The sequence below is a fragment of the Chenopodium album genome, chromosome 13, assembly GCF_948465745.1.
Source record: "Chenopodium album chromosome 13, dcCheAlbu1.1, whole genome shotgun sequence".
Taxonomy (NCBI): domain Eukaryota; kingdom Viridiplantae; phylum Streptophyta; class Magnoliopsida; order Caryophyllales; family Amaranthaceae; genus Chenopodium; species Chenopodium album.
The window spans coordinates 49,610,505-49,634,884 of record NC_137846.1 but is presented as its reverse complement, the minus strand read 5'-3'; the positions used below and the strand labels follow the sequence as shown (position 1 = coordinate 49,634,884).

Here is a 24,380-nt window from a genome sequence, read left to right as displayed (position 1 = left end):
ATTATATTTCTTCTCATTAAACAATGACTTACATTACATGTGGTTTAATTTCTAGTTTTGGGAGTGAATGTATCATATGATTCATATGATCATATGAATCACACAAAAATGTTTTTGAGTTATGAACTTATGTTTAGGTATTTGGATTCGGTTCAAGTTGGATCCTTGGCAGAAATAAATGGACCTAAAATTGAGTTTATGCGTAAGCCCAGACTAACAAGAAACCAAAATAAAAGCCCATATTCAAATTACTACCCGCCCAATACCCGCCTTACAAACTTAATCAAAAACCCTCTTTTAAAATCTTCGATTTCTTCTTTTTTAGGGTTTTGCCTTCCTTCAATTTTCTCTCCAATTTCACAAAGCGACAACAATGGCGAAAAACAGAAACAAAAAGAAGAATTCCGATAAAGCTCCTATGGATACCTCCGAGATCACCGTTACAGATTTACCCCATGGTTCATCTTTCATCAATTTTTTTTTTTTTTTTTTGAAATTCAGCTTAATTTTACAGTACTCTGTAATTTATTTGGGTTTGCAAATCCTTAATTAATCACTTAACTTGGTTCTTAATTTTTGGCAGCAATGGATACTTCGGAGTCAGCAGCCAATTCTCTTACCAGGTTCAATTTTTATTTTATTTTTAATATTTTTTATATGTCAAAATTGTTGAATATTTCTGCTTACATAATCACGATTTCATGTGAACTACGGAGTACTATGTTGAAATTATTGAATCAGAGTTGTAGAAATTGATACTTTCAAGTGAAAAAAGCCTGTTAATTGTATTGGTGGCAATGAATTTTAGGTTTGATTGGAGTATCGTTGATTAATTGAACTTTCTGTGGATGGACTAATGTTAATTTTAGGATTTAGCACTATACCAATGCCCCTTGTGAATTGTGAAAGTTGTGTGATTTTGAAGCTCACTTCTCTGCTGTAAGTGGGGCTGTCTTCGGCAATTTGGTCATAGCTACTGCTGTTTTGGGATTAAGAGAAGGTGTTAATATTTGTCGGATATCCCATAATAGCGTACGTGACTATTAGATTTAGGTTGAGAAGTAGTAGATCATTATCGAATATATGGGAAATACTTGCTAAAAGAACTTTCTTGGTCCAAATGGCCAACTAAATTGTACTCCTGCCGTTTCATTTTGTCATTCCTCGTTAGAATATGGGGATAAACCAAGGAAAAAGGGGGTGCATAATATTTTAAAAAGTGGGTGAGAGGAGTTAATGGGGGTTTGTATTACCTACTGGAGCATTTGAGGATAATAAATGAATACTGTTAGACAACTGGTGGACAAAGTTAGTGTGTGTAAGTAGGATCCATTAGGTGCAATATTGGGGGTTGGTGAATAATTATGGACCTTATAATGATAAAGGTTCTAAACTGGAATAATATTTAAAAATACTGAAAAAAAGCAGGAACAATACATAATGAAAGAATTTTGTATTGTGCATTGGCATGCATATGGCTATTGGATCTGGATTGATAGTGAAGCTAGTTTTTCCATATTCCGAGGTGAGGTTTAGAGATAAATATGATTGATGTGCGGTTTTTATATCTGTATGGGGCAGGTTTGTTACGAGTGATCACTCTGATGTTTGATAATCTTGAATATATGTACTCCGATTTCCTTTGTTTGGTCGCTTTGATAGAATTTAATCATTTTGAGACCTATTTCCTTGAATTCCTTCTTACAATTTGAAGATTTGGAATTAGACTTCAAGAATCCCCCTGTTATTTTAAGATCAAATTCCTTGTACTCTTCTTGGCACTTGTCATCAGACTTCGCCTCTATAATAGAAGAGCAGTGATCTTTCTTAATTCTTTTTTTAAAAAAATAAATCCCAAAGCACATCGTAATGTTGACTGAGAAAACAATTAAGTGCTTGACGTGGAGGTATTTAAAAAAATGAATATAGTATGCTTAGAGGTTTTTCATGTACTTAGTAAATGAACAAGCTAAGCTAAGGAGTGGAAAATTTGTGTTTCCGTTTTTAAATCGTCAAGCTGTTAGCTTAGACTTGTTATTTTACTTATTTGATTTAATCTGATTTATTTAGTTTGATTCCTTTAATAATTGCATGACAATAAATGTGACATGTTTATTAATTTTCCAATTAAGTGAGATGCTTTAGAAATTCAAGTAGTGTCTTTAGGAATTGCAACTAATACCTGGGATTTCTGAACTAAATCACTTGACTTCAAGCATGAAGTAATTTATTAACTTTTCAATCAGGTGCATCTTTAGAAATTGCATGATTGAATGTCAAATATTGCATCATGGGGGAGCATTACGTTTCCTAAAGAGCATTTAAACCTTAAATATAATTAAGTGCGTAAATAATTATAAAAAGTTGATATTACTGAGAATTGAGATTAAGTTATCAAGACTTTACATGACTACATTTTCCCTTGCGTATAAATCACAATATTTGGTTAAAGAGGAGTGTGTGAATATTATTGATAGTACTAACGTTGCAATGTTATAGAAACATAGGAAGTAGATAATGATTTAGGATAGTATCTTATGCATTCATCATTGTGACTTTTTCTCTTCCAATAAACAATCATAAAGTTACTTTCTACTATCCCTTAGAACTTAGGAATGCTCCTAAAACACGGGGACTAGAGAAGTAGGCTTACAACAAGCCTTGAATTGTGAGACCATTTTTGTATATGACTTTAGATGTTGTATGTATCATTACATATGACTATTGAGCTGTATCTTTAGGGATGGCATATTTGCTTGACTTAGGTGCTTTGGATAAACAAAAAGTAGTATCCTTTGGAATTGCTCAACTTTGTATAAAGTTGATAATTTAGGAATATGTTTAGGAATTGTGTGTACCAAATGCATCTTATATCACTATTGAGTATTATCATACCGCATACTCTTTAGTCTTTAGACTCACGTAGGATAAAGTAAGACAGTGCAAAATGGACTGAAAATGGAGGGAAGATATTATATTTAGGCACAAAAAAAATAAAATAAAAATAAAAAAACAATAAAGAGAAAAAAAAAAAGATTGTTACATGTATTTGTGGGGCTAGCATCCTGTCTTTCAGTATTTAGATATCATTGCTAGGACCTAACTTTAACATCTTTTGATCCTTGTTATCCTTATAACAGGAAGGTAAAGAAGGGGGTACAAATGAAGAGGTCAAAGAATCTAAGAAAGAAAAAAGCTATTGCAAAAGCGATTGCAAAGGATGAGAAGCACTCAGAAAAGGCTACAAAGCTTGAAACAAAGAGAGTGAGAGTTCATTCTGCGAAGTCCCTGTATGACTAACTTGCTAGATACACAAAAGTGTGATCTCGAAATATCCATGCCATCTCGATATGCCATTTGCTCTGGCCAAATTTCAGAAGCCTCAAAATTGGGCAGAGTCAGCTCTACTTAAGAGTTTTGTTGGGCCTTTGGTCCGATTTAATGTATAGATTCGTTATAGCATGAGTTTATTACAAAGATTGTATCTTGTTTAGGGTAGGTTGGAGTATATTTCACCAGGGTAATGTATTCAATTTTGATTATATGATCAAGCTCTCTCTCTCTCTCTCTCTCTCACACACACACACACAGAGCATGGCTGTGTTTTCTTTTCTGTCCGATATTTGATTACCAGCAGAAATAATCTAGATACTTATATATTCATGCTTAACTTTGGATAGTTGGACCTACAAAGCTCTGTGGAGGTTATCAGTTGCCTGCAAATTAGAACCGATAAATGACTGCAGTTTGTATCTTGAATCTATATTAACAGTGTGTTTGGATAAAGAAAGGGGAAACTGATTCCAAATCTCTCTATGATTAGAGTCTTGGAGAGGTTAATTTCTTACAATTGTATTCCTCCATTTCTCTCCTCTCTAATTTCCTTGTTCATTCGTTATCAAAATGAAAGATATTCTATCCCTCTATTTAAAAGGAAGTTGTTAAATACCATTCTCAAATCTCCGAATAACGCCCGCAAAATAAAATTAAATTTACAAACTTACCCTTATCTACAAACAGAAACTACCATCTCCAATCACTACCATCTTTAATCACTATCCCCACCACCATTTCACCACCACCCATTTCACTCACTCCATGAACAGAGAGGAGACCACTATTAACTTATCAAGAGGCATATCAATAGTTTTTCCCACTTTTACGACAAAATTGCTTGTTTTTCCTCCTGACAAATCAGAGCTTTGTTTAAAATCAAGCCCAGAACAAGAAAATTGCATAAAATTACCCAAATTAAGAGGAAGATTGAAATGGAGCCCCATTTCTATTCAATTTGCAATTGTCGAGGAAGATTGAAATTGAACCACCACCACCTCCCTTTACTTACAAATCACCACAACCCACACTACAAGAACATCCCAAAGTGTAGATCTACGCATCACCATTGCACGAAAATGCCGAAAAAGGACAGGGGAAAGCTGTTGTTAACGATGTCGGCGCGTCAAGATACTCCATGGGAGTAATTTTTTTATTTTTTTATTTTTTTGATATAAGATATAAAATACGAGTGTTCTTAAATTAGCAATAAAATATTACTGTATAAATTAATTGTTGTCATTTGCATTACAACTAAAAGGTTGTGGGTCGAGTTTCTATGATAATTTAAACTATATTATTGAGGATATATCATCTCGTGATGTCATGCCATCTTTAAAGAGGGAGGAGGTGACGTGGGAAATGAAAGAGTGTGTTTGCTTTGAATTTTATGAATAATACAGGTAAATTAATCCTTTGCCAATATGGACTGGCTTTTGTCTTAATCATGTGTTCAATGTTCAAATAATAAGACTGTGTTTAAGAAAAATACAATATTCTTTTGAACTTTGAAGTACAGGGTAATTTAAATCCAAAATGATAAACTTATATGTACTCCATATACTGTATTTTTTTTCCATTTACCTTTACCTTCACCTTCCTCTTTTTTATGTGGTTTTTGCTTATGAATATGGAACAACCAAATCATATTATAAATGCCTAATGCTAACCTATGACTCAAATGATCAATTCAAACAACTTATATGATATATGATATATTCTTGTTAAATTAGTGAACCAATCAACAACCAACAATTGATTGCCAAACAATGTACAAGGTAGAAGTTTATATCATGTTATACTTACATTGTCTATAACATACAGGTTGATAAAGAATATCATAATTATTTGTTGCAATCCATAAGCCTATGATAAATTGACGTATTTTGACTGTGTTTATCTTATACTCCAACACTAGTAAAACATGGCATGGAAATTCTTAGTCTATTCATAATACAATATTTTATCTTTAATAAACCTTGATTTCAAAAAATTTTATACACCCTGAAATATTTCATTCATTAAAATGCCATTGTAAGTGAATAAACTCATTGCATGCGAAGACTTGAGTTTATGTTACTCGAACCCGATATTTCATATGAGATCCACCATTCACACGTGTTTCCAAGGGTTAAACTTAAATATTTTCCATGTTATAATTCAAACCTATGCAAGTATTGCTATTATCCGTAGTAAAACGACTATACCCTGTAGTCTTATACTCATGTCAAAATGTCGAGGATCCAACACCGAGCAAAATGAAATGAACCCGAGTTGGCGAGTCTGCCGTCTCCGCGTCTTTCCCTTGGGTAGTGGTTCATCATCCCTTCTAATTCTACTATCAATGTGCTGGAAAACATGCAATTCCTAAACTTGAAATCACATTTGTTATGCAAGTTAAGTTCTGTTGCTTTAAAAACTTCAAACATACCCAGTTTTCTGCGAATTATTGTGTTCTCAAACGGTACTATGATGCTTCTCTTCTCTGCGGCGCCAAAATTAGTTATGGGCAATCTTTCCTATGCCCAATATGGCGGTTTCTTTTGGTAATTGTTAATCTTTAAACTTTATTTTTTATTTATATTTTCATGAACAATGTTTATTTTCTAGTAATGTATAATCTGTGTTGCTATTAATTGCAATATTGATATTTTTATTATAATTTTCAGTTTTGGTTTAGATTTAAGAAATATTGGAATTATTTGTGGGGTAATTGCATTTGGATTTTCAATTTCATGAACTTTTGAAATTGTGGGTGAGAATAGGTTTTGAGGTATTCTTATTGGAGTAGTGAATCAATTGTTTCTAAATTTGGGGATTGGTAGTTTTTGTGTTAGGAAATGGGACTTTTCAGAGATCATATGATGTTGATAGATGTGTACTTGCCGGAGAAGTTTTGGTAGGGATACTTTTGTAGCGATACGAACAATTTGGTTCTCGGTTGGGCTTATTTTTCCTTGAGGGAATCCCTTTTGAATGAAGAATTTTGAATTTTACCATAAGAGTCACACGACAGGGAGCTTTCGTGAGGCTTTTGATTTTGGATTCCACAGTTTGTGATCAAATGGGCAATCTTTGTTAGATAGCTTTTCCGATATGAACATGAAGTTATATGCATATCACATGGAAACTATAGATTGACCAATCAAGTCTATCATTTTTGGGAAGTCAACAAACTTTAGGGAAAGGGTTGATGTTTAGAACTTAAATCATTTAAAAAAAAAAACTTTGAACTTTTATCTTCATTGAAGCTGACCATTTCCTCCTCGTTTGTGGAGTTTGTGGTGAAAGCGAGAATGACTTCAATAATAATACTAAGTTCATGAAGGTGGCAACTTGGATGTAATGATGGATTAGTTTGTTGCCACTTTATTTGGAGATTTCCCAGTTTATGTAACTAGTTTGCGTGGGAAGCTGTTGACGTAGGGTAAATTATCCAATAACTCTAGATAGAGATTTCATTAGACAGCATTTTGTGGTTATTCTAGCATTCAACACTGACTATGTCGGTGATTGTGAGTTTATTTCTTGTAGAGACACTCGGTTATGAATTAGCTCAGATTAACTACCAATACGATTTAAGGGCCAAAAAGAAGAGATTAAGGACTGAGAGAGATTAAAGGAAGAGAAGAGATTAGGGGAAAACAAGTAAAGATATGACTGGATAAGGTGTCGGATCACCAATTGCATCCCTGGCAATCTTTCGAGAGGAATGACAATCTCCCAAGACTACAGAATAATGACTCAACACAACATTCAACACAATTCCATATTTCCATCTATCTCCAATTAGCTCTATTTATAGAGCTGTCCCTCTCACTAACTAGCTTATTACCCAATCCACTGGATCATAATGCAACTACCTAAATTGGCCCTCCCTCCAATATCAATTCATAGGACTCTCTCATGTCAAAAAAAAAAAAAAAAAAAAAAAAAAAAAAAAAAAAAAAATCTCATTTTGGGCGCAGGAGGTACATACAGCGTCTGCAAGATGTTTTGGACTCTTTTTAGTCTATCTTTTAATGGTGATAGCTTATCACTGGTGATGTAATGCTGATTCTTAATCTTATTTATTTTTATTAACCTCTCATACATTTTCTTCCTCATTGTCATTCATTTCCCATGTCCAACCTCTATGGAAGTTAAAACTTTAAAGTTCCTTTTAAGGTGAAACCCTTCACCTGATTTTTTGTTTGTTTTTTTCCTCTTTTTTTTTTTTTTTTAAATTTTTTTGTTTTGTTTTCTGTGGAGTGATGTACGTTACCCTACTAAGTTTATTTCCTGAAGACTGTCCTAGATAGACAATTAACTTATTTTAACCTTCACTTTAAAAGTAAACTGAAATTGTTCTCTCCTTGGATGTTATAGGTTGCTCTCCTTAACTATGATGGAGGTTGTTAGGAGTATGTCGGGATCATTAGTTTTCCTGCTACTATTGTGGATCTCCTACTGAGTAAGCATGTAGCTTTTTCTGTAGGGGAAGTATTTTCTGTTGTAGATGTCTACTGCTTTCCCAGTTATTGTTTGGGTGTCTCTACTTGGAGTGTAACACTTTAGTTTTCAAGGTTAGGCTCTAAATTGATCAATGCCTCTATTCTTGAGTGATTTATTGTTTTTTATTGGCATTTGATGATACTGAACTACTGATAAATCAGTAATTGATATATCGGGAGTGTCAGTAATTGATTTATCGAGAGTGCACACTGGCTGATGCATCTGTTTCTCATGACTCTCTGAAAATATCATTTAAGAAAAAGATTCAATGGTTGATTTGTGACATAAACATTTGATGCTGCTGACCTGTTAATTTCCAACGTTTGTTTTCTCTGTTATTCTACTGCAGTTGTGTTATCAAATGGAATATTTTCCATTTTGGATTATGAAATCAGAAGGTGCTGCCTTTGGTACTACTCTTATTTCACACAAATTAGATTGCTGATTCACAATATTTTTTACCTGAAGGAATTGATCTGGTATGTCACCCAGTTTTTAGAAGCCAGAACATTTTTGGCTGCTGATCTTTTTTTTTTTTTATTCTAATTTATATTATGGTGGTTGATTTGATATCATTGTAGGTGGATGAAATCAGGGGAAGGAGGAAGAGAAAGATGCCTATAATTTTAATTGGTAATTTTCATGTACTGCATATGTGTCTCTGATTTTGTTAATAATCTCTCTTTTTTTTTTTTTTTTTTTTTTTTTCCCTTTGGCTGGGTAATAAGTCATGCAGTGGATGTATGATGAATTAATCTAATTGTTTGCTGGATTAATCCAAAGAGGATTTTCTAGGAATGCTTGAAATTCAAATCAGTAAACATGATTGAAAATGAATTCAGAACAACGATATAGAGAATTGCTAGAATAATTGCCAATATTTGCAGAAAAGTGTGTTGTAATATCATTTTGGTTAGAAGGTTACTTAAGGGCTTCAAATCACATTACAATAAGAATGATTTTAGCGACTGCAAGATAAGATACCAACTCTCATCAGTTCAACAAATGGCCAAGGGCCAGATTTCTCAGGTTCTTGCATATAGTAATTTTTTATGATCTGAAACATGATCAATTGTTATCAGCTAAGGTGTTATATGTAAGCCGGTACATATCACTTTTTCAGCTTAACAAACCAATATTGAATATTATTTATTGGTTTATAAATGGTTGATATTGGCAAATTTGATTGATGACTGACTCATTCATGTCATGTTATTCATGCTCCTTTTGAGCGATATTGCGATAAAGTAGTGCTTTGTGATGCATTAATGCTACCTTGGTCACATTTGCAACCACAATCTCAAAACCTAGGGCTGAGCTGTTGATTGTAAAAGTAGTATCACATATTTTCACATAGGTTTCCGTTATTTCCACTTAAGGTTAAGTAGTAGTATCTGCTATTAGTGTGAACATAATCATGGAGCTAATTGCATACCATATAAAGCCATTGGCTGTCAATGTTGTCCTTACCTTTGCTTAGACAGCCCCTCCGCCTCTTTCACGCAGTTTTTACGTTGTATTTGAAAAATCATGATTCTTTCCATAAATGCTTTGTCATTATTGGAACTTCCTTTACATTGAGGCTTTGATAAGTGGGTGAAATCTGTATTTGCATTCTGCTCATTCTTTTGTTGGTTCTTCCCCTTTGTTTTGTGTGTAATTTTTTTTCCTTCTGCAAATTTGATGGCTCCAAAAGGCGATACATGCAGTTTCTGTCACCAATTTACGAGTATACCTCGAAAAGGATGGCGTTTAAGGAATTTTACCTACACAAAGCTTTGTGGTCCTTGCTTGTAAGATTTAGTCTTGAATACTGGAATCTAACCTTGTGAATTTTTGTAATTGTTTGTATTTCTTCAAGTTGTGAATTTTTTATTTGAATTTTTTGTTTTTCTGCTAGATCGCTCAATTAAGGCTTTGATTGATTGATTGCTAGATCGCTCAATTAGGTTTTATCTTTTTACAATTAGGTTAATCATCTGCATCTGAGATTTTATCCTTGTCATTTCTTTTCTCTCTTATCTCTGTTCTATTTGTTGATCTCCACTTAACTCGTACTTTTAATATCCATATAGTGGTTTTGCTGGTTTTCATATGCAATTTTCATCCATAGAACCTCATTTAGTTTAGTTTTATTTTATTTATTTATTTTTAATCTATTTATCTAGGAGGTCATGTTTTCTTGTATTGCATGTATCTTGTTTTGTTTATAGATTAAGGGTTTGCTGGAGATTTTTGCCTGGGATTGTTAAAATTTACTGGAGAGGTAAAAGAAATTCTGTAAGGAAGTGTAAGTGATATACGTGGAGGGTTTAGTTTTTTTGTTGAAGAAAAGAAGCAATGCAGGAAGCACTGCTCTCCATCTAGTAAATTTTAGTGCAAATTCCACTTAAATTGTAAAACTCAATTGCAATGAAGCTTTAATTAGGATTGATGATTGTATTTGTGAAGTAATGAAAGATGGCAGTTGCCTTTATTACGCTGTCACATATATGGTGATGACAGTGATGATGAAAATAATGGAATGTGCTCTCTAGAATGTTTATTGTCTATTTCCAAGGGATTTGCTGCCACCAGGCTCAAAACCTTAGCTCATTGCTTCTATTGCATAATTAGGCCTTTATAGAAGGATAGTTCTGTAAAAATAAGACAGAAGGGAAGAGGGTGTTTGCACTGTCCATGTAATAAGGTGTCTAGACTATAATCTTCATTTAGGGGCTTCAATTGATCCGACGGGGGCTAGGGGATCAGTTTGTTCTAAAGGGTAGAAGATTTAATTGTTGAAGTAGATATTTTCCTACCTTTTGAGTGAATTCTTTGGAAGGTAAATAGTAATATCTTGGCAAATAATTTTATGTAAATTTATCTCTGGACATTACTCATATCTTAGTACTTAGTACATACTCTAATTGTTTTAGTGTATGTCAATATGATGCATTTGCGCTTACAACCCGTCAACCCATTGACATGATTTGTCACATGTGAAGAAGAGTGCAATGGCTAATAGAATAATAGGTTCACTGTTTTTGCATGGGCATTATTATTCTAAAGCCTCTATATCTTTGTCATCCTCATTGTTTCCTACTTACTGCAGAGTTAACCATACATTTGAGACCTTAGCTATGTATAAGTTTGGCTTTTGGGACCTAAATTCTCTTCTTTTTCTCAGGGTTTTTGTTATTTTTTTTTTGGGTGCTGTTAAGGAAACTCTGAAGTTATTTTTTATTCATCATCCATTAGTTTTTATTATTTTTATTTTCTATTTCTTATTTCCTAAACTATCTCCTCTAAAATATTAAGAGGAGAATTTTTTTTCTCTCTCTCTCTCTCTCCTTTCAAAAGTCTTTTTTTATTTTTTTATTTTATTTTTTATTTTATATATATATATATATATATATATATATATATATGACGCTAAACCTTCCTCAACTCATTCCACTCTAATTGCTCAACAACCACGTACCTTGATCGGATGGAATTATCTTGGGACTTAGGCAGAAAGAAGATACATTGGTGATCGTAATTGATTTTTTTACTGAGTTTGAATTCAGGGTGGAGTTTTGATAACAACTTAGCTTTGCAACGGTATATTTTTTTACAACAAATTCTTCCTTTTCTTCTGGTATTTTAGACATATCAACAACAGAATTAGATTGACAAATATTTGATTTCATTGTTGGTTTTAGTTTGCTCCATATATTTGTGGAAGTTGGGGCTAAATATGGAAGGGTTTGTTGGTCAGTAGTAGTGATGGCGGCTTGGGGAAATGGTGAGAGTGGTGGTAGAAATAAGTGGGTGATGAGACTGACGACACAATGATGTAGTAGTGTAAAGGTGGTGGTTGGTTGGACTGTTGCGTGTTGGTACTTGGGTGAATGTGAAGTGGTGCAGGTGGTGATAATGACTAAAGACGGCAGTGAGAGAGGACTATAGAAGATGATAAATAGAGGTTTTAATTTCTAATTTTCAATTTTAGTTGAGATTTCTCCCTACTTTTTCATTGCATTTATTATTTTGGAAGTGAAAAAAATAAAAATAAAAATAGATTCATGTCCCTAGTAAATGGAAGTTGGACATGAGGTCCGAAACAATGTATTTTTTTTTTAGTTTAGGTCCCAAAAGCTAAAAAATGTGATAGTTTAGGCCCCAACTTTAGTTTTAACTCCCAGGTCCAAGTTTTTCACCTGAAAGCACTGCATAAGCTTACTGGGAGTTTTATTTTGTGCAGTGGACAGAAAAATGATTCTTGATGTTATCATTATTATGGGGGCAGGTTCCTTGTCTGAAACACAAGATATATGGAAACTACATTTTGCTACATGTTTATGCCATTTAAATATAATTACAACGTAGGGGAAAGCACAAAAATTAAAGAAGGCCATGTGATGAGGCGAGAGATAGAGAGACTTATGAAATGAGAAGAGAGATAGAAAGAACCAAGCAACAAATAAAGTAATGTTGCATTTAATTTAAAACTAGCAAAAAGGGGAGTGTTGCAATAATAATGGATAGGAGGAAGTATGAACTATTTCATTCTTTAAAGGGAATATTTCATGTATAAATAAAGAATTTGCATGAAGATGCATGGTTAGGCATGATGGAGAACAAAGCAGGTCTAGCTGAATTGATTGATAGAGGTCTTATCTCATACTGACAACAGTGGCAAGCCCTACTTCCCCCTTTTACTTACTATTCTATTTCTTCTTAGACTGTAAAGAGGCCAGCACCTAGCCATGCTTAAAAACTAACGGACACTTTATCATTACTATATAAAGAAAACAAAGTGGGTTAACGAAAGAGTGAAGCAAGTGGAACCAAAGATAATGTTTACCCCAAGAATGGTACAGAAAAATATCCCCCAACCTAAATTATCCCAGTGCCTAATTAATTTTCTGTTCTTGCTGATACCTGAAGTTCAAAATTTCCCTCCATTCCAGATCTTAGGGTTTGAACTCTGGAGTAGATGCTTTTCATTGAGTCAACTAGCTTCAAACAACATGACTCCTGCTGGCTCATTTGGTTTTTTGTTATTCAAAATTATTAGTTTCTCTTGTTGAACAGATTGTGATTGGATTTCAGCAGCATGCCAGCATTGCTGAGAGTTTTCTGCTCGTCCCTCTTCCCACTATCTTCTTGAAAAAGCTGGATGTCCAGTAATTTAAAATTTTGATGTCTGTGGATTGTAAGTAGTAATATATGGTAGTGGGATTGACCTGATCGATATAAGGATCTACACAATTGTTTCAGAATGTATCATGGGGCTGGAAGAGAACTTACAATAGTCAGACGCATGTATGTATAGCTGTGGTTGTTGGTAGATTTGGTTATATTTCAAGTGACTAATTCTTCATAAATGATGAAGTGATAGCTGTATATGGTATTAAAGAAATAAGAGAAGTGTAGGAGTTTTAAAATAGTTCATATGTTAATGGAATTAAATGATAATTATTGTTTGTACACCATTTTCTAAGCTAGAATAAAGGTTGTAGGTGCATTATGTAGTGACAAGAGACTCATTTTTTAAAATTTATTTATCAAGAATAGTGTCTAAATGGCTATGGCCCAGGGCCCACACAAGGGTGTTTTTCCATAAGTTTTTATTCTAACTGTCTGATCAATGATAATTACATCTTCTACTAGTCTAATTTCCTCGTAGTTTGTAATGTGTGACTTATGTACTTGGTAAAGACCTTAGGAGTATAACAGGATAGCAATGTTCATCTCACAAGCTTGAAAGGGTGCATAATGGCTACTCAATTATATGGTATCAAGTTTGCTATACTGGACAACTATCCATTATAACTTTGATTACTTTTCATATATGCTTAATTTGTCGTGATAACAATCATGACGTTGCAATGGCGTCATGTGCAGATGCTACGCGGCAATTTGCAGCCACTATGGTGTGCATTGGCAAGTTTGGAAATTTGACTTCAGGATTCAGCATTGTATTCTGAAGTTACAGAATATGTTTCTGATATAATACTTGAAAGTATACTTTTTTGGATTTGATCTTTTTAGTTTGTGGAAATTAAAACTCAAAGGTTATACACATACTAAATTATGTGTTTAAAGGTTCCTACGAAGTATATGTGTAGTTCAACTATACCATTCACATAATGGCTGTGATAATATATCTAAATGACTAATGTGGTAAACTGGTAATATAATTTTCTATAGTGGGTGCGGTGATGTGAATTTCAAACACGTGGTAAGTTGGCAATCCTTTACAAAACGAATTGTATTTGATGGAAGGAGGACCTTAAATTTTTAAATTTATGTCATAGTGATACCATGGACAATATTTTCTAATTTATACTCAGTAGAATGGTACACCTTTGGAAAAATTCTGTTGAAATAGGCTGTGATTTATGTTTCAATGTACCGCTTGCCAAGTAACATTGCTACAAGCTATACAAGTTTGGTTTTTCTTTTCCTTAGAAAGAATCTTGGTTGACATCCTTTGACATTAGGGAAAGCGTCTGATAAATGTGTTTTGGTGCTCAATCTTTGTTAGGATTTGGTATTTTTTTAGATGTGGAAAAGAATGCCTTTAGTGTGGTATATGAGTTAGTTCACTAGAATATAGTCATCTTCAATAATGAGGATATGGAAAGATTTGCGACTCTTGTAAGTATGGTTTTTTCTATTAATATTTAGCAACATTGCTTGATATGGAAATCAAGTTGATTTTTCCATCTTTAGGAGTGAACTCAGAAGACCTTCTTGGAAGCCTCCCCTACCTGAATTTGTTAGGCTTAATTTTAGTAGTTCAAGGCATAATGATGGTTGATTGGCTCTGGGTTTTATTTAAGGGATAGTCTGGGGAAGATGCTATTGGGGGGTTCTAATTCCATTTCTTCGCTTTTTTCTAACCGAGGCCTTGGCTATACGAAAGGATATCAAAGTGCCAAAGCAGCCATTTTATTAGTGCTACTAAGTTGGTCATCGTAAAAAAGTTTAATAGGTACTACTGTACTAGTGTGAGATACATTGTCACTTGTGATACGGAAATGGATCTATAGTATTTTGAGAGCAACGAGGTTCTACATTTCTCTTAGCACGCAAAAGAAGATGCCAAGATGTTTGCTATCTGTTGTTATTCTTGTTAATCATCTGTGAGGCTGAATTTGGTCATTCCTATCTTAGGGGTTAGCCTAGGTTTTCTTTCCTGAAACATGATTTACCTAGGTGACAACTTGATGACATTTTTCTGTTTGGATAGCTAAAACATTACTTTTGGATTAGTTGATGGGTTTTTTTCCTTGATCACTCATTTTTTTTCTATGCATCTTAGTTGTGTAATTCTGACTCTTATTTTGATAACATTGTTTTCTAGAAGCTACAAATCTTGAGGTTCGGAAGTATTCTCCTTCTGTGTACCATTTTTTAGCTATCTCATGTCTCAATTTATCACAATAAATGGCTATGCTAACTTGATCACTTCATTTCATGTCAAGTACCCTTGTTTAAAAAACAATTTGGCATGAGTATGGATGTTGGATGTTTGACAGTTGAGGCTTGGACTAAAACAGAGCTAAATATTTGTAGAATGTAAGAGTTTGACACTTAGAGAAAAAATATGTCCTGCACTACTAGAAAGGTTTGATTAAAACAGGTCAAGGAAAAATGATGTCCCCAAGTCATTGAATTACTTGTATCATCTTCTTCAGAAAACATATAAAAAGGAAAAGTGACTTGTATCATGTTCTTCACAGAAAACATATAAAAAAGAAAGTCACTATCACTTCACCTTTGTAATATTAGTTTTACTGTGTAGACTATCCTTTTGGTTATCTTATGGCGGTTTAAGTGTGTTGAATACATAATTTATGGTTTTATGAACTGTTCTTCATTGCAGTTTTGCTTTTAGTGATGGAAATTTTTGCCAAGAACATCATAGACATGAAGATGGATGGAGACAGTGTGATGTATGTGAAAGGGTAAGCTGGAAAGTTCTTGTTTTGTGCTTGTTTAAATTATGGTTAATGATCACGAGATTGGGTTTATTTGCTGGAGGAACTGCTAATGGGATCTTAATATACAATATTTGTCGACAGAGAGTTCACTGTGGATGCATTATGTCACTCCATTTATTTGAAACAAATGACACTCGTGGTGTAACCTGCAAGAAGTGCCTTGATAAAAGGAGTCCTGTGGTATGATATGATTCCCATACTATTAGCCTTTTCATTGCTTCCTATTTTTGAGTCTCTTATATTTACAATTCATTAGAATCTGTATATATATGATCTATATGGATGATATTTTTTGCGTGCTAATAGGAGTTAAGATTCTTATATCCACTTATATTGGCTTGGTTAGTTAATAAATTAAGCATTCAGTAGAGTGATAGGTTTACATGGTAACGGCAATTGTAAAGCTTTGACTCGATAGATGCACTCTGGAAGTATGTGGATTTGTAAGTTGTCATTAAATTTGTTTTCCTCAAAACTACATAGAAACCAAAGAAAATATCTTTCCATATGGTATTTTGACTTCCAAAATTGGAAAATGCTTCAGTTTGGAGTTTGAACCTCGCATAAAATACTAGAGAGGGGGAGATATTAGGCGAGGGGATTCCTCTTTGTGTTTTTGGTAACTTATGTAAAGAAACAAATGCTAGAATCAGATAATCTTAAGACCTGAAGGGTTTTCTAAATTGGCTAAGGGGTTAGGTAGTCTCTATCTTCCTTTTTTTAAAGTGTCAAAAGAATAGAGTAATAATACCCTCATCCGTCCCTCCTCACACAGTCACTATTTTGTCCCATGTACAATCACCCCCTTCAAGCTAAATTTTCTTTACTTTGTTAACATTTACCCCCTTAATTAATAATCCTCGATCCAAGCATGCTCGAGTTGACTTTAATTCATTTTCTTATTTTGCAAATACTCCGTTGTTTTTAGATTGTAACTGGCCTATTTGAGTCGCAAGAAGAAAGGCCACCCAGTCGCGGACCTAGCGTTGGTCACGCTGGGTCACGTGACCTAGCAAATTTAAGGTTTAAAACTAAATGAAAGCAAGAATATTATGAAAAGAAGTTTGTGGTTCAGTGGTAAATCCTTGAGTGGAATTTTTTTCCTTAGATTGGCAGGGTCAGGGGATCAAATCCCACCTCAAACCCTTTTTGTTTTTTTTCCCCATTTTATATGCTAGCCTATTACGCATTATTGTAATCCCACCACAAACCCTTTTTGTTTTTTTTTCCCCATTTTATATGCTAGCCTATTACGCATTATTGTACTATGTTTTGTTTTTCTTTTGTTTCATTTGATTTGTATTATTATTTGGGCCTAATTGTTTCTATTTTTCATGAAAATAAAAAAATATGTATATTTTTTGAAAAAACTTTCATACTTTTTGTTTGACTATTTTTTCCACTTGACAATTTACATACTAGCCTAATAATTTCTATAATTTTTTTTCTTCATTTCATTTTTATTGTTGTATATATAATTTTTTTTCTTTACATTATAATCAAAGCATATACAAGTACATATTATTACACAATCATAATTTTTTTTTTTTGTACATTTATTTTATTAAATACATCAATTAACTAATTTAAATTATCTTTTGATAACTCCGAAAGTCCGAACCCATTATGGGTATTTTTTGGATCCGCCACTGCTTTTATTTATATAATCCTAGCTATGTAGTCCATAATAGTAACCTATATTGTACGACTAATATCAATTAATCTTATTGATATTTTAACTTAATTTTTAGAATGAAAAGGAAAAATACTTGTGATATAACAAGTTTCTTTAGTTCTAAAATTCATCCTCCTCCATAAAATCATCCTCCGTCACAAAATCTTCCTTCACAAAATCAACTTTTTGGATCGATTGATGACGGTGACCCAGCACCCATAAAATCCTGGATCCGCCACTGAGGCCACCCTTTTTAAATTTTTATTTTTATTATAATTATTATTGTTATTATTGCTGTTCTTGCTGCTGTTGTTTATACTTCACTCTTTCCTATAAGGACTCAACCAAAATAAATCTCACAATATTTTTAGTTAAATTTCTCATACGAAGAAGGGAAACAACTAATGCAATCATCTTGTTTAAGTAGCTCTGAACTTTCTTCTGCATTAGTAACCTGACTAATGTGGTGTTACCATGAACTTTTTAACTTATGTGAAAACTTTGTTTTCATTTTTCTATATTAATTAAACTTCCTCCCTAATTTTTAGTTATTTGTGAATGGACAGCATGGCTTATTTAGCGTTTCTTGTAACTCCAATTTTTTTTTCAGAATAATCTTAATGCAAGCAAGTTGTTTGCCTAACAATGCCATCATAAACTTAGGGTAAGAGTAAGAGAGTCCAACTAAATTACTTGTTAAAATTAAATCAGTAGTCAATTTGAAGTGCTGGTATGTGCCCTAAAAGAATATTGCAAAATGAAGCTAGGAAATTGGCTTGATCTATCGGTGAACCACAATAAATGAACTTGCCGTGAGATCGTTGCTGTCACATTTGTATAAGTAATAAGTAAATAACTACAAATCTTCCAAAGTTGCTCCAAAAACATGAATTTTCCGGTCGATTTCCAGTTAGAAAATTTGCATATGCTTTTTTTTTTTTAAAAAAAAAAAATCTAAATTAGTTTGGGTTCTATCTCTTTTACACAGAGTTTTCTTCATCCAGGGCATGCGTGTTTTACTGTAGGACAATCATCCAGGTTTCTCCCTTATTAAAATATCACATGGAAAATGAGTTGGATGGGATGATGGCAACTTAAATTCTGGGTGCCCGATTTTTTTTTCCCTCCATAATGATTCTAATTATAAACATTCGAGATAAGAATATGATTGAGTAGGAAATATAATTTAAAAAGGAAGTAACCATAAGAAATGAAATCTGAATATGAAATAATGCTAAAAAGTATGGCTGTGGCTATTGAAATTCTTTCCTTGCGTGAATAGGTATTGAGATTGACCTCCAAAGAACCAAATTAGAAATTGTGAGCTTAAATTACATTGAGTTAATCGCTTTCAAGCTCAAAAATAATAATAAGCTTCAAGCTTTCTCTTTATAGGATTTGAATCACTGCTAAGTTTTGTCTTTTACCATTTTTATATCTAATGATCATGGGCCACTTAGATAAAATCACCGTCATTTCCTTTATCATACCAAGTAAGTCATGCTTGTTTTGGCATTAATTAGGATATATCTCAGATCTTATAGCACTTCAAGTCTCTCTCTAATATCCTATATATGATCTCATATCCTAGTGTGTGTGTGTGTGTGTGTGTTACAAGAATTTTGAAGCTTTCTTCCTCCCCTGATAGTGTTATTATCTATATAATTTAGATGGATTTTGGAGCAAAATTTTGAAGCTTTCTTCCCATGATCGTCTTATTATCTATATAATTTAGTTGGATTTTGGTGCAAAATTTTAGGTATCAATCAGAGGCACTTCTTCTTCAACTTTGGACGAATCTTGGACTGGTAATTTCTAATCTCTGTGTACTTCACAACCTAATGGTGTATTATTGTGTGTGCATATGCTACATCAATAGATCTGTTGTGATGCTTTTGTTGGACTCCAGACTAACCCTAATCTTGCCTCTTTTTTTTCTTTTTTTTCTTTCAGGATTATATCTTTTGGCAACCAGTGCTATTGAGTACTCCCTTGCAGACCCTACTATCTCTGCCGAACCCACCAACGCTAGGGATGTCCTTGCTGACCCCACCACTGCTAGGGTCGTCTCTGCTAATCCCACTATTGGGGATGCCCCTGCTGATCCCACCATTGGGGATACCCTTGCTGATCCCACCATTGGGGATGCCCCTGTTGATCCCTCCATTGGGGATTCCCCTGTCGGCAGTGAGGATGATCATAACCCCGTCACTATCATCGGGGATGCCCCTGCTGACCTTGCCATCGAGGATGCCCATGCTAACCTCGCCACAAGGGATGCCTCTACTAACAGTTCCATCATCACGGATGCCGTCTTTGCTGACCCTGCCACCGGCGATGTCCCTGCCAACCTAGCCATCTTTGGGGATGTTGTTGACCCCTCCATTCCCGCCACCATCAGGGATGCCCTTGCTGACCCTGCCAACACCAAAAATGCCCCAGATCCCGTCATCATAGGAGATGTCCATGTTGCCCCCACCGTCATCAGGGATGCCATTATCGGGGATGCCCCTACCACCGCCTTTGCTCTCCCTGACCCCACCATCACCGAGGATGCTCTTGTTGACCCCACCATCACTAGGGATGTTCTTGCTAATCCCACCGTCATCGAAGATGCCCTTGCTGCTCCCGACATCATTGGAGATGCCATCATTAGGGATGCCCCTGCTGACCCCGTTATCATCAAGGATACCCTTGCTAGCCCTACCGCCACCGGTAATGTCCTTGCAGACCCTTCCATGGACGATGCCTCTGCCGATCCTAATCATCCTATTGTCAGGGATGCCATCCGGGATGCATCTGTGGACCCCTCCATCATCAAGGATACTTTTGCGAGCTTTGCAATCATTGGTGACTCCCCTGCACACCCCGCTATAAGCAATGCCTCCGGGAATGCCATTGTGGATGCCTCCTCCAGGAACCCCTCCATCATAGGGGATGCTTCTGCAGACCCTTCCAAAATCAGGTATGCCTCTAATAACCCCACCATTATCAGTGATGTGGACCCCGTCATCGTCGGTGATGCCTCTATAGATCCCACAAATGTCAGAGATGCAGACCCCGTCATCATTGGGAATGCCTTTACTGACCTCTCCACTAGGGATGACCCTAATTTCCCAGTCACCGAGGCTGTCTCAGTGGAACTTGTCGCCGGGGGTGTCTCTGGGGATGCCTTCAACTCTATTGAAGATGGTGTTGACTTCGTCAGTGAGGATGGTTTTGCCTCCAACCCTATTGACCAAGCTACCGAGTTTGCTTCTGTATACCCTCCTATCATCGGGGATGCCTATTCTGGTCCTTTCATCGGGGATGCCTATTACCCTACCATTGAGGATACCTTAGCAGACTCTTTCACTGGGATTAATTATGCTTTCTCTTCTGTAGACCCGACTATTGGGGATGTCTCTGATGTTACAGACTCTACCGTCGGGGCTGTCTTTGACTCTGCTGCCACTTCTGCTATTGCCGCTGGGGATGACCTTGTTGCCTCTGCCTCTGACATTGGGGATGGCTTTGACTCTTCTACCTTCAGGTGTGCCAATCCTGTCATTGGGAATGCATGTGCAGATCATTCAGTTAGGTGTGCAAGTTTAGAACATCTGATGTCCTATTGTTCATTATATGCATAATATGGTTGATATCCATCTTTGACATTCATATAGATATTTATGGAGTATATTTCTTTTAAATCAATTATAATGTTTTTGTCTGACATACTAGCATGATATCTCGCCTATATAGGTGCCGGTGGTGAACTAGTGACATTAGTAAAATGATAAACATATGTTATGTCCCATTAATTGATGCAAGTGTTTCTTTTGCAATGTTCCTACACATGTCCTTTGTCCTCTTTGAGGAAATTTCCATTAGGCCATTTTTCTTCAATATACAATTAAGAATGCGTAAGTTTGGATTAACCAGTGCCTTGGGCTGAGGAAATGGAAGATGCACTTTGGTGGTATGAGTTATACTAGTCAAACCCTCAAATTGACTCCATTTGAGGACTACAATGTCATCATGTCTTTGCTGCACCTGAAATTTTATCATTTATCTGAACAGTTTTTGGCTAAGACAGAGAATTCGCCCTCTGTCAATCTGCAGTCCAAAAAATTGATTTTGGATCTCTAAGTTTCTTCAGTTGGAAGCATGTAGACTATATCTCTTTGTAATCTTGTATGATGGTGGCAGCATGCCAGCATTAAAGTAAGATGGCGCACAAGCTTGTGTCAGCTAGTGCCATTAGCCTTCTGCCCCATAATAGATTTTTTTTATATATATTTATATTTATAGTCCTGCAGCAAGCTTATGGCAATTGGTTAGAAAGAGTTTTTGCAATCTTTCTGCACCATGTTCATGGCACCTAAATACATTGTAACAAATTTGCAGTATCCTTAGGTTTATAATCTGCATTATCCCCTTGAATGAGTTGGGTCTTTTTTTCATTGATCTTTCTGCTCTGTTAACTGAGTTTCTTTTCTGTATGTACTTGGATAACAACATTGTCTTATGGTGTGTGTTATGTTTGAAAGTAAGGATTAGGTTTCATTATTCCTGCACACCTTAACTGTATCTAAGTAATTTCCTGATTTTATTTATTAATTTTGCATTTCTGTAATGTGACCAAGTCTCAAATCATAATTTCTAAAAATTTGTGCATTTTCTTGAACTCTTGGTTGCAGTTCTTTCTCTTCATTTGGGCTACATTTCTTAAACAAGATCTAAAAATTTGTTTACTGTGGAGTATTCATGCAGGTTTTATTATTTCAGCAGGTTCTTTGATTTTGTATTTTTTGACTCCTCATTTGGTAGCTTGAGATCTTTGCCATAGTGATACCATGTTTAAAATGTGTTACCTCAAGTTGCCAAGTTTGGCACTTATCTCATGCGGTTTTCTTCAATCAAGATGAAGTCAATAACCAAAAAAGGAATCCTTTCATAAGGCAATTATAAATCGATCCGACTTTCATGAAATCATGCATCTGAATTTAGATTTACAGTCCACATTTCCTTGGGTCTATGTCTGATTAGTTGAAACGTAGGTTTCAGAAACTTGTTTAGCATGGTTGTGAAATGAAACTTATTGATGTGTTCTGTAGTGGAGTTTAATTTTGTAAAATTACCATGAATCTGCTCTATAAGACACTAATCATTTTTGCTGTCATTTTTTCCAGTGCTGTATCTGCTGAAGGGCCTGAAGCTCCTTAACCCGGGACTGAATAGTGAGCTTAGAAGCCCTTGGTGCATTCTCAGGCATATGCTTCTTTGTGCCGATTGTTGCGTCAATTCTTAAATATGAATAGCATAATTAATAAAAAAAAAAAAAAAAAACCTCCATTAGGTGAAAAAACTTGTGCTACTTTGCTGGTTTGTTTTCCTGTTTAGATACACTGTTCTGTTTCATTACTCATTAATATGAGATTGGTAACACCTAAAAATTTATTTTGGACCTACAATTTCGTGTAATTTTTTTTTTTTTTTTTTGATCTGATGCCTCTTTTGCTTCTTATTAGACTTCCCTGCGACTCTGACTTAGCTCTTCCAATTTCCAATGGTATATGTTAGACTTCGGAAGTGGATGTGACATAATTTGTGTACTTTGTGTTGTACTAGGATATGTGAGAAGTTCCCATTCTTTATTGCTACAAATTGACAATTCTAATTTGAATGGCACGAACTTAGGATCGTGTTCAAATCTACCAACACAAATACACAATGGTTAATAAGAACTTTCTGTTTATTATTATTATTGTTTTATTATTTTATTTTTTATTTTCTTCTCATTACAAGGAAAAAAATAACTTTGAAACTAGCAAAAAATCTACCTTAGATGCAATGTCTTTTTTTCAATTGTGGAGAATTTCCAATTATGCCATGATTTGCAGCAGTGGAAGCGGAAAATTTTTAGTAATAAAAAAAATTATATTCCGTAGATATAAAATTCAATTTTAGTCCGTAAGGAATCATATTTATTCAAATCTCAAACTAAAAACCACTAATGTATGAAGTACGAAGAGCTACATTAATATTAATATATTTATAATCATCAAAAATTACTTTTAGTTGATATCCTATACTAACAAAACATATTAATATCCCCGTAAAAAAAAAAATGCTAATATCACCAATTTTTCTCACTCCTCCCCTCACCTGGCCAAATTTTCCTTCTCTCTCCTCCATTCCCATGGCCACTACTTCATTCTATCTCTTCCATTCCCATGGCCATGCTCAAGATCGACCACATTCGCAGATCTAAAGCGGCCGGCCGACCAAACAATAGACACCCTAGTAGCAAACAATCGACACCTGGCCGGCGGTCGAATGGTTGTTCCCGGTCGGCTGGTGGTGCTAGAGATTGTGCGGTGGTCGACTGGTGAACCTTAAGGTCGTGCGGTGGTCGACTATTGAAGTTAAAGGTCATGCGATGGTCGGCTGGTGAAGCTAAAGTTGTGCGGTGGTCGGTTGGTGAAGCTAAAGGTGGTGCGGCAAGTGGTATTAGAGGTTGTATGGCGGTGATAGAGGGGAGAGAAGGGGGGTGTGGTTGCTAAAATTACCAAAATTGCTCTTGGTGTGACTTCTAAATTTACAAAATCAGCCTTAATATTGACAAGTTTTGTTTGTTAATATAGGGTATCAACTTGTATTTTCTCGATTGTTTGGTTGGATGTAAAAGATTACAAAAAAAAAAAAAAAAATAATGTTTTTGTTTTTTTGTTTTTTTTTTTTTTTTTCTAATTTCTTTTTATTGGTTTGCAAAGTAATGAATAACAGTTAAACTACCTATCTACTATAGATGGGTATAGCCTTAATTCAAATGAATAACAGCTAATTGTAAAACGGTTTTATTTAAAAGGAAAAAATATCTAAATCTTCATCCTTCCTCATTACCCTCGCCCTTTTTC

At 34.8% G+C, this 24,380-nt stretch overlaps 1 protein-coding gene across 4 annotated transcripts; it reads left to right on the top strand.

Annotated features, from left to right (window-relative positions):
- Positions 1-291: 291 nt before the first annotated feature.
- On the top strand, positions 292-22,973 carry LOC145574887 (uncharacterized). Of its 4 annotated transcripts, XM_081632766.1 has the most exons (11): positions 292-458; positions 584-623; positions 3,141-5,879; positions 7,702-7,898; positions 8,177-8,306; positions 8,409-8,460; positions 15,689-15,770; positions 15,888-15,986; positions 19,241-19,289; positions 19,435-21,061; positions 22,653-22,973. In XM_081632766.1, exons 8-11 carry the CDS (start codon positions 15,909-15,911, stop codon positions 22,684-22,686), a joined length of 1,788 nt encoding a protein of 595 aa, XP_081488892.1. In that variant the 5' UTR covers positions 292-458; positions 584-623; positions 3,141-5,879; positions 7,702-7,898; positions 8,177-8,306; positions 8,409-8,460; positions 15,689-15,770; positions 15,888-15,908; the 3' UTR covers positions 22,687-22,973. The 4 variants fall into 4 exon arrangements, with proteins under 4 accessions (XP_081488892.1, XP_081488889.1, XP_081488890.1 ...); XM_081632763.1 differs by lacking the exons at positions 7,702-7,898; positions 22,653-22,973 and having other exon boundaries at positions 19,435-21,394; XM_081632764.1 differs by lacking the exons at positions 292-458; positions 584-623; positions 3,141-5,879; positions 22,653-22,973 and having other exon boundaries at positions 6,655-7,898; positions 19,435-21,394.
- Positions 22,974-24,380: the final 1,407 nt, after the last annotated feature.

What these genes read in the sequence shown, in the direction of transcription:
- LOC145574887 (XM_081632763.1), top strand. Translation starts at nt 15,909, where the DNA reads ATGTCACTCCATTTATTTGAAACAAATGACACTCGTGGTGTAACCTGC. An exon ending in TTGATAAAAGGAGTCCTGTG is followed by an intron (nt 15,987 to 19,240) that starts GTATGATATGAT and finishes GCAAAATTTTAG; the next exon opens with GTATCAATCAGAGGCACTTC. An exon ending in TTTGGACGAATCTTGGACTG is followed by an intron (nt 19,290 to 19,434) that starts GTAATTTCTAAT and finishes TTTTTCTTTCAG; the next exon opens with GATTATATCTTTTGGCAACC.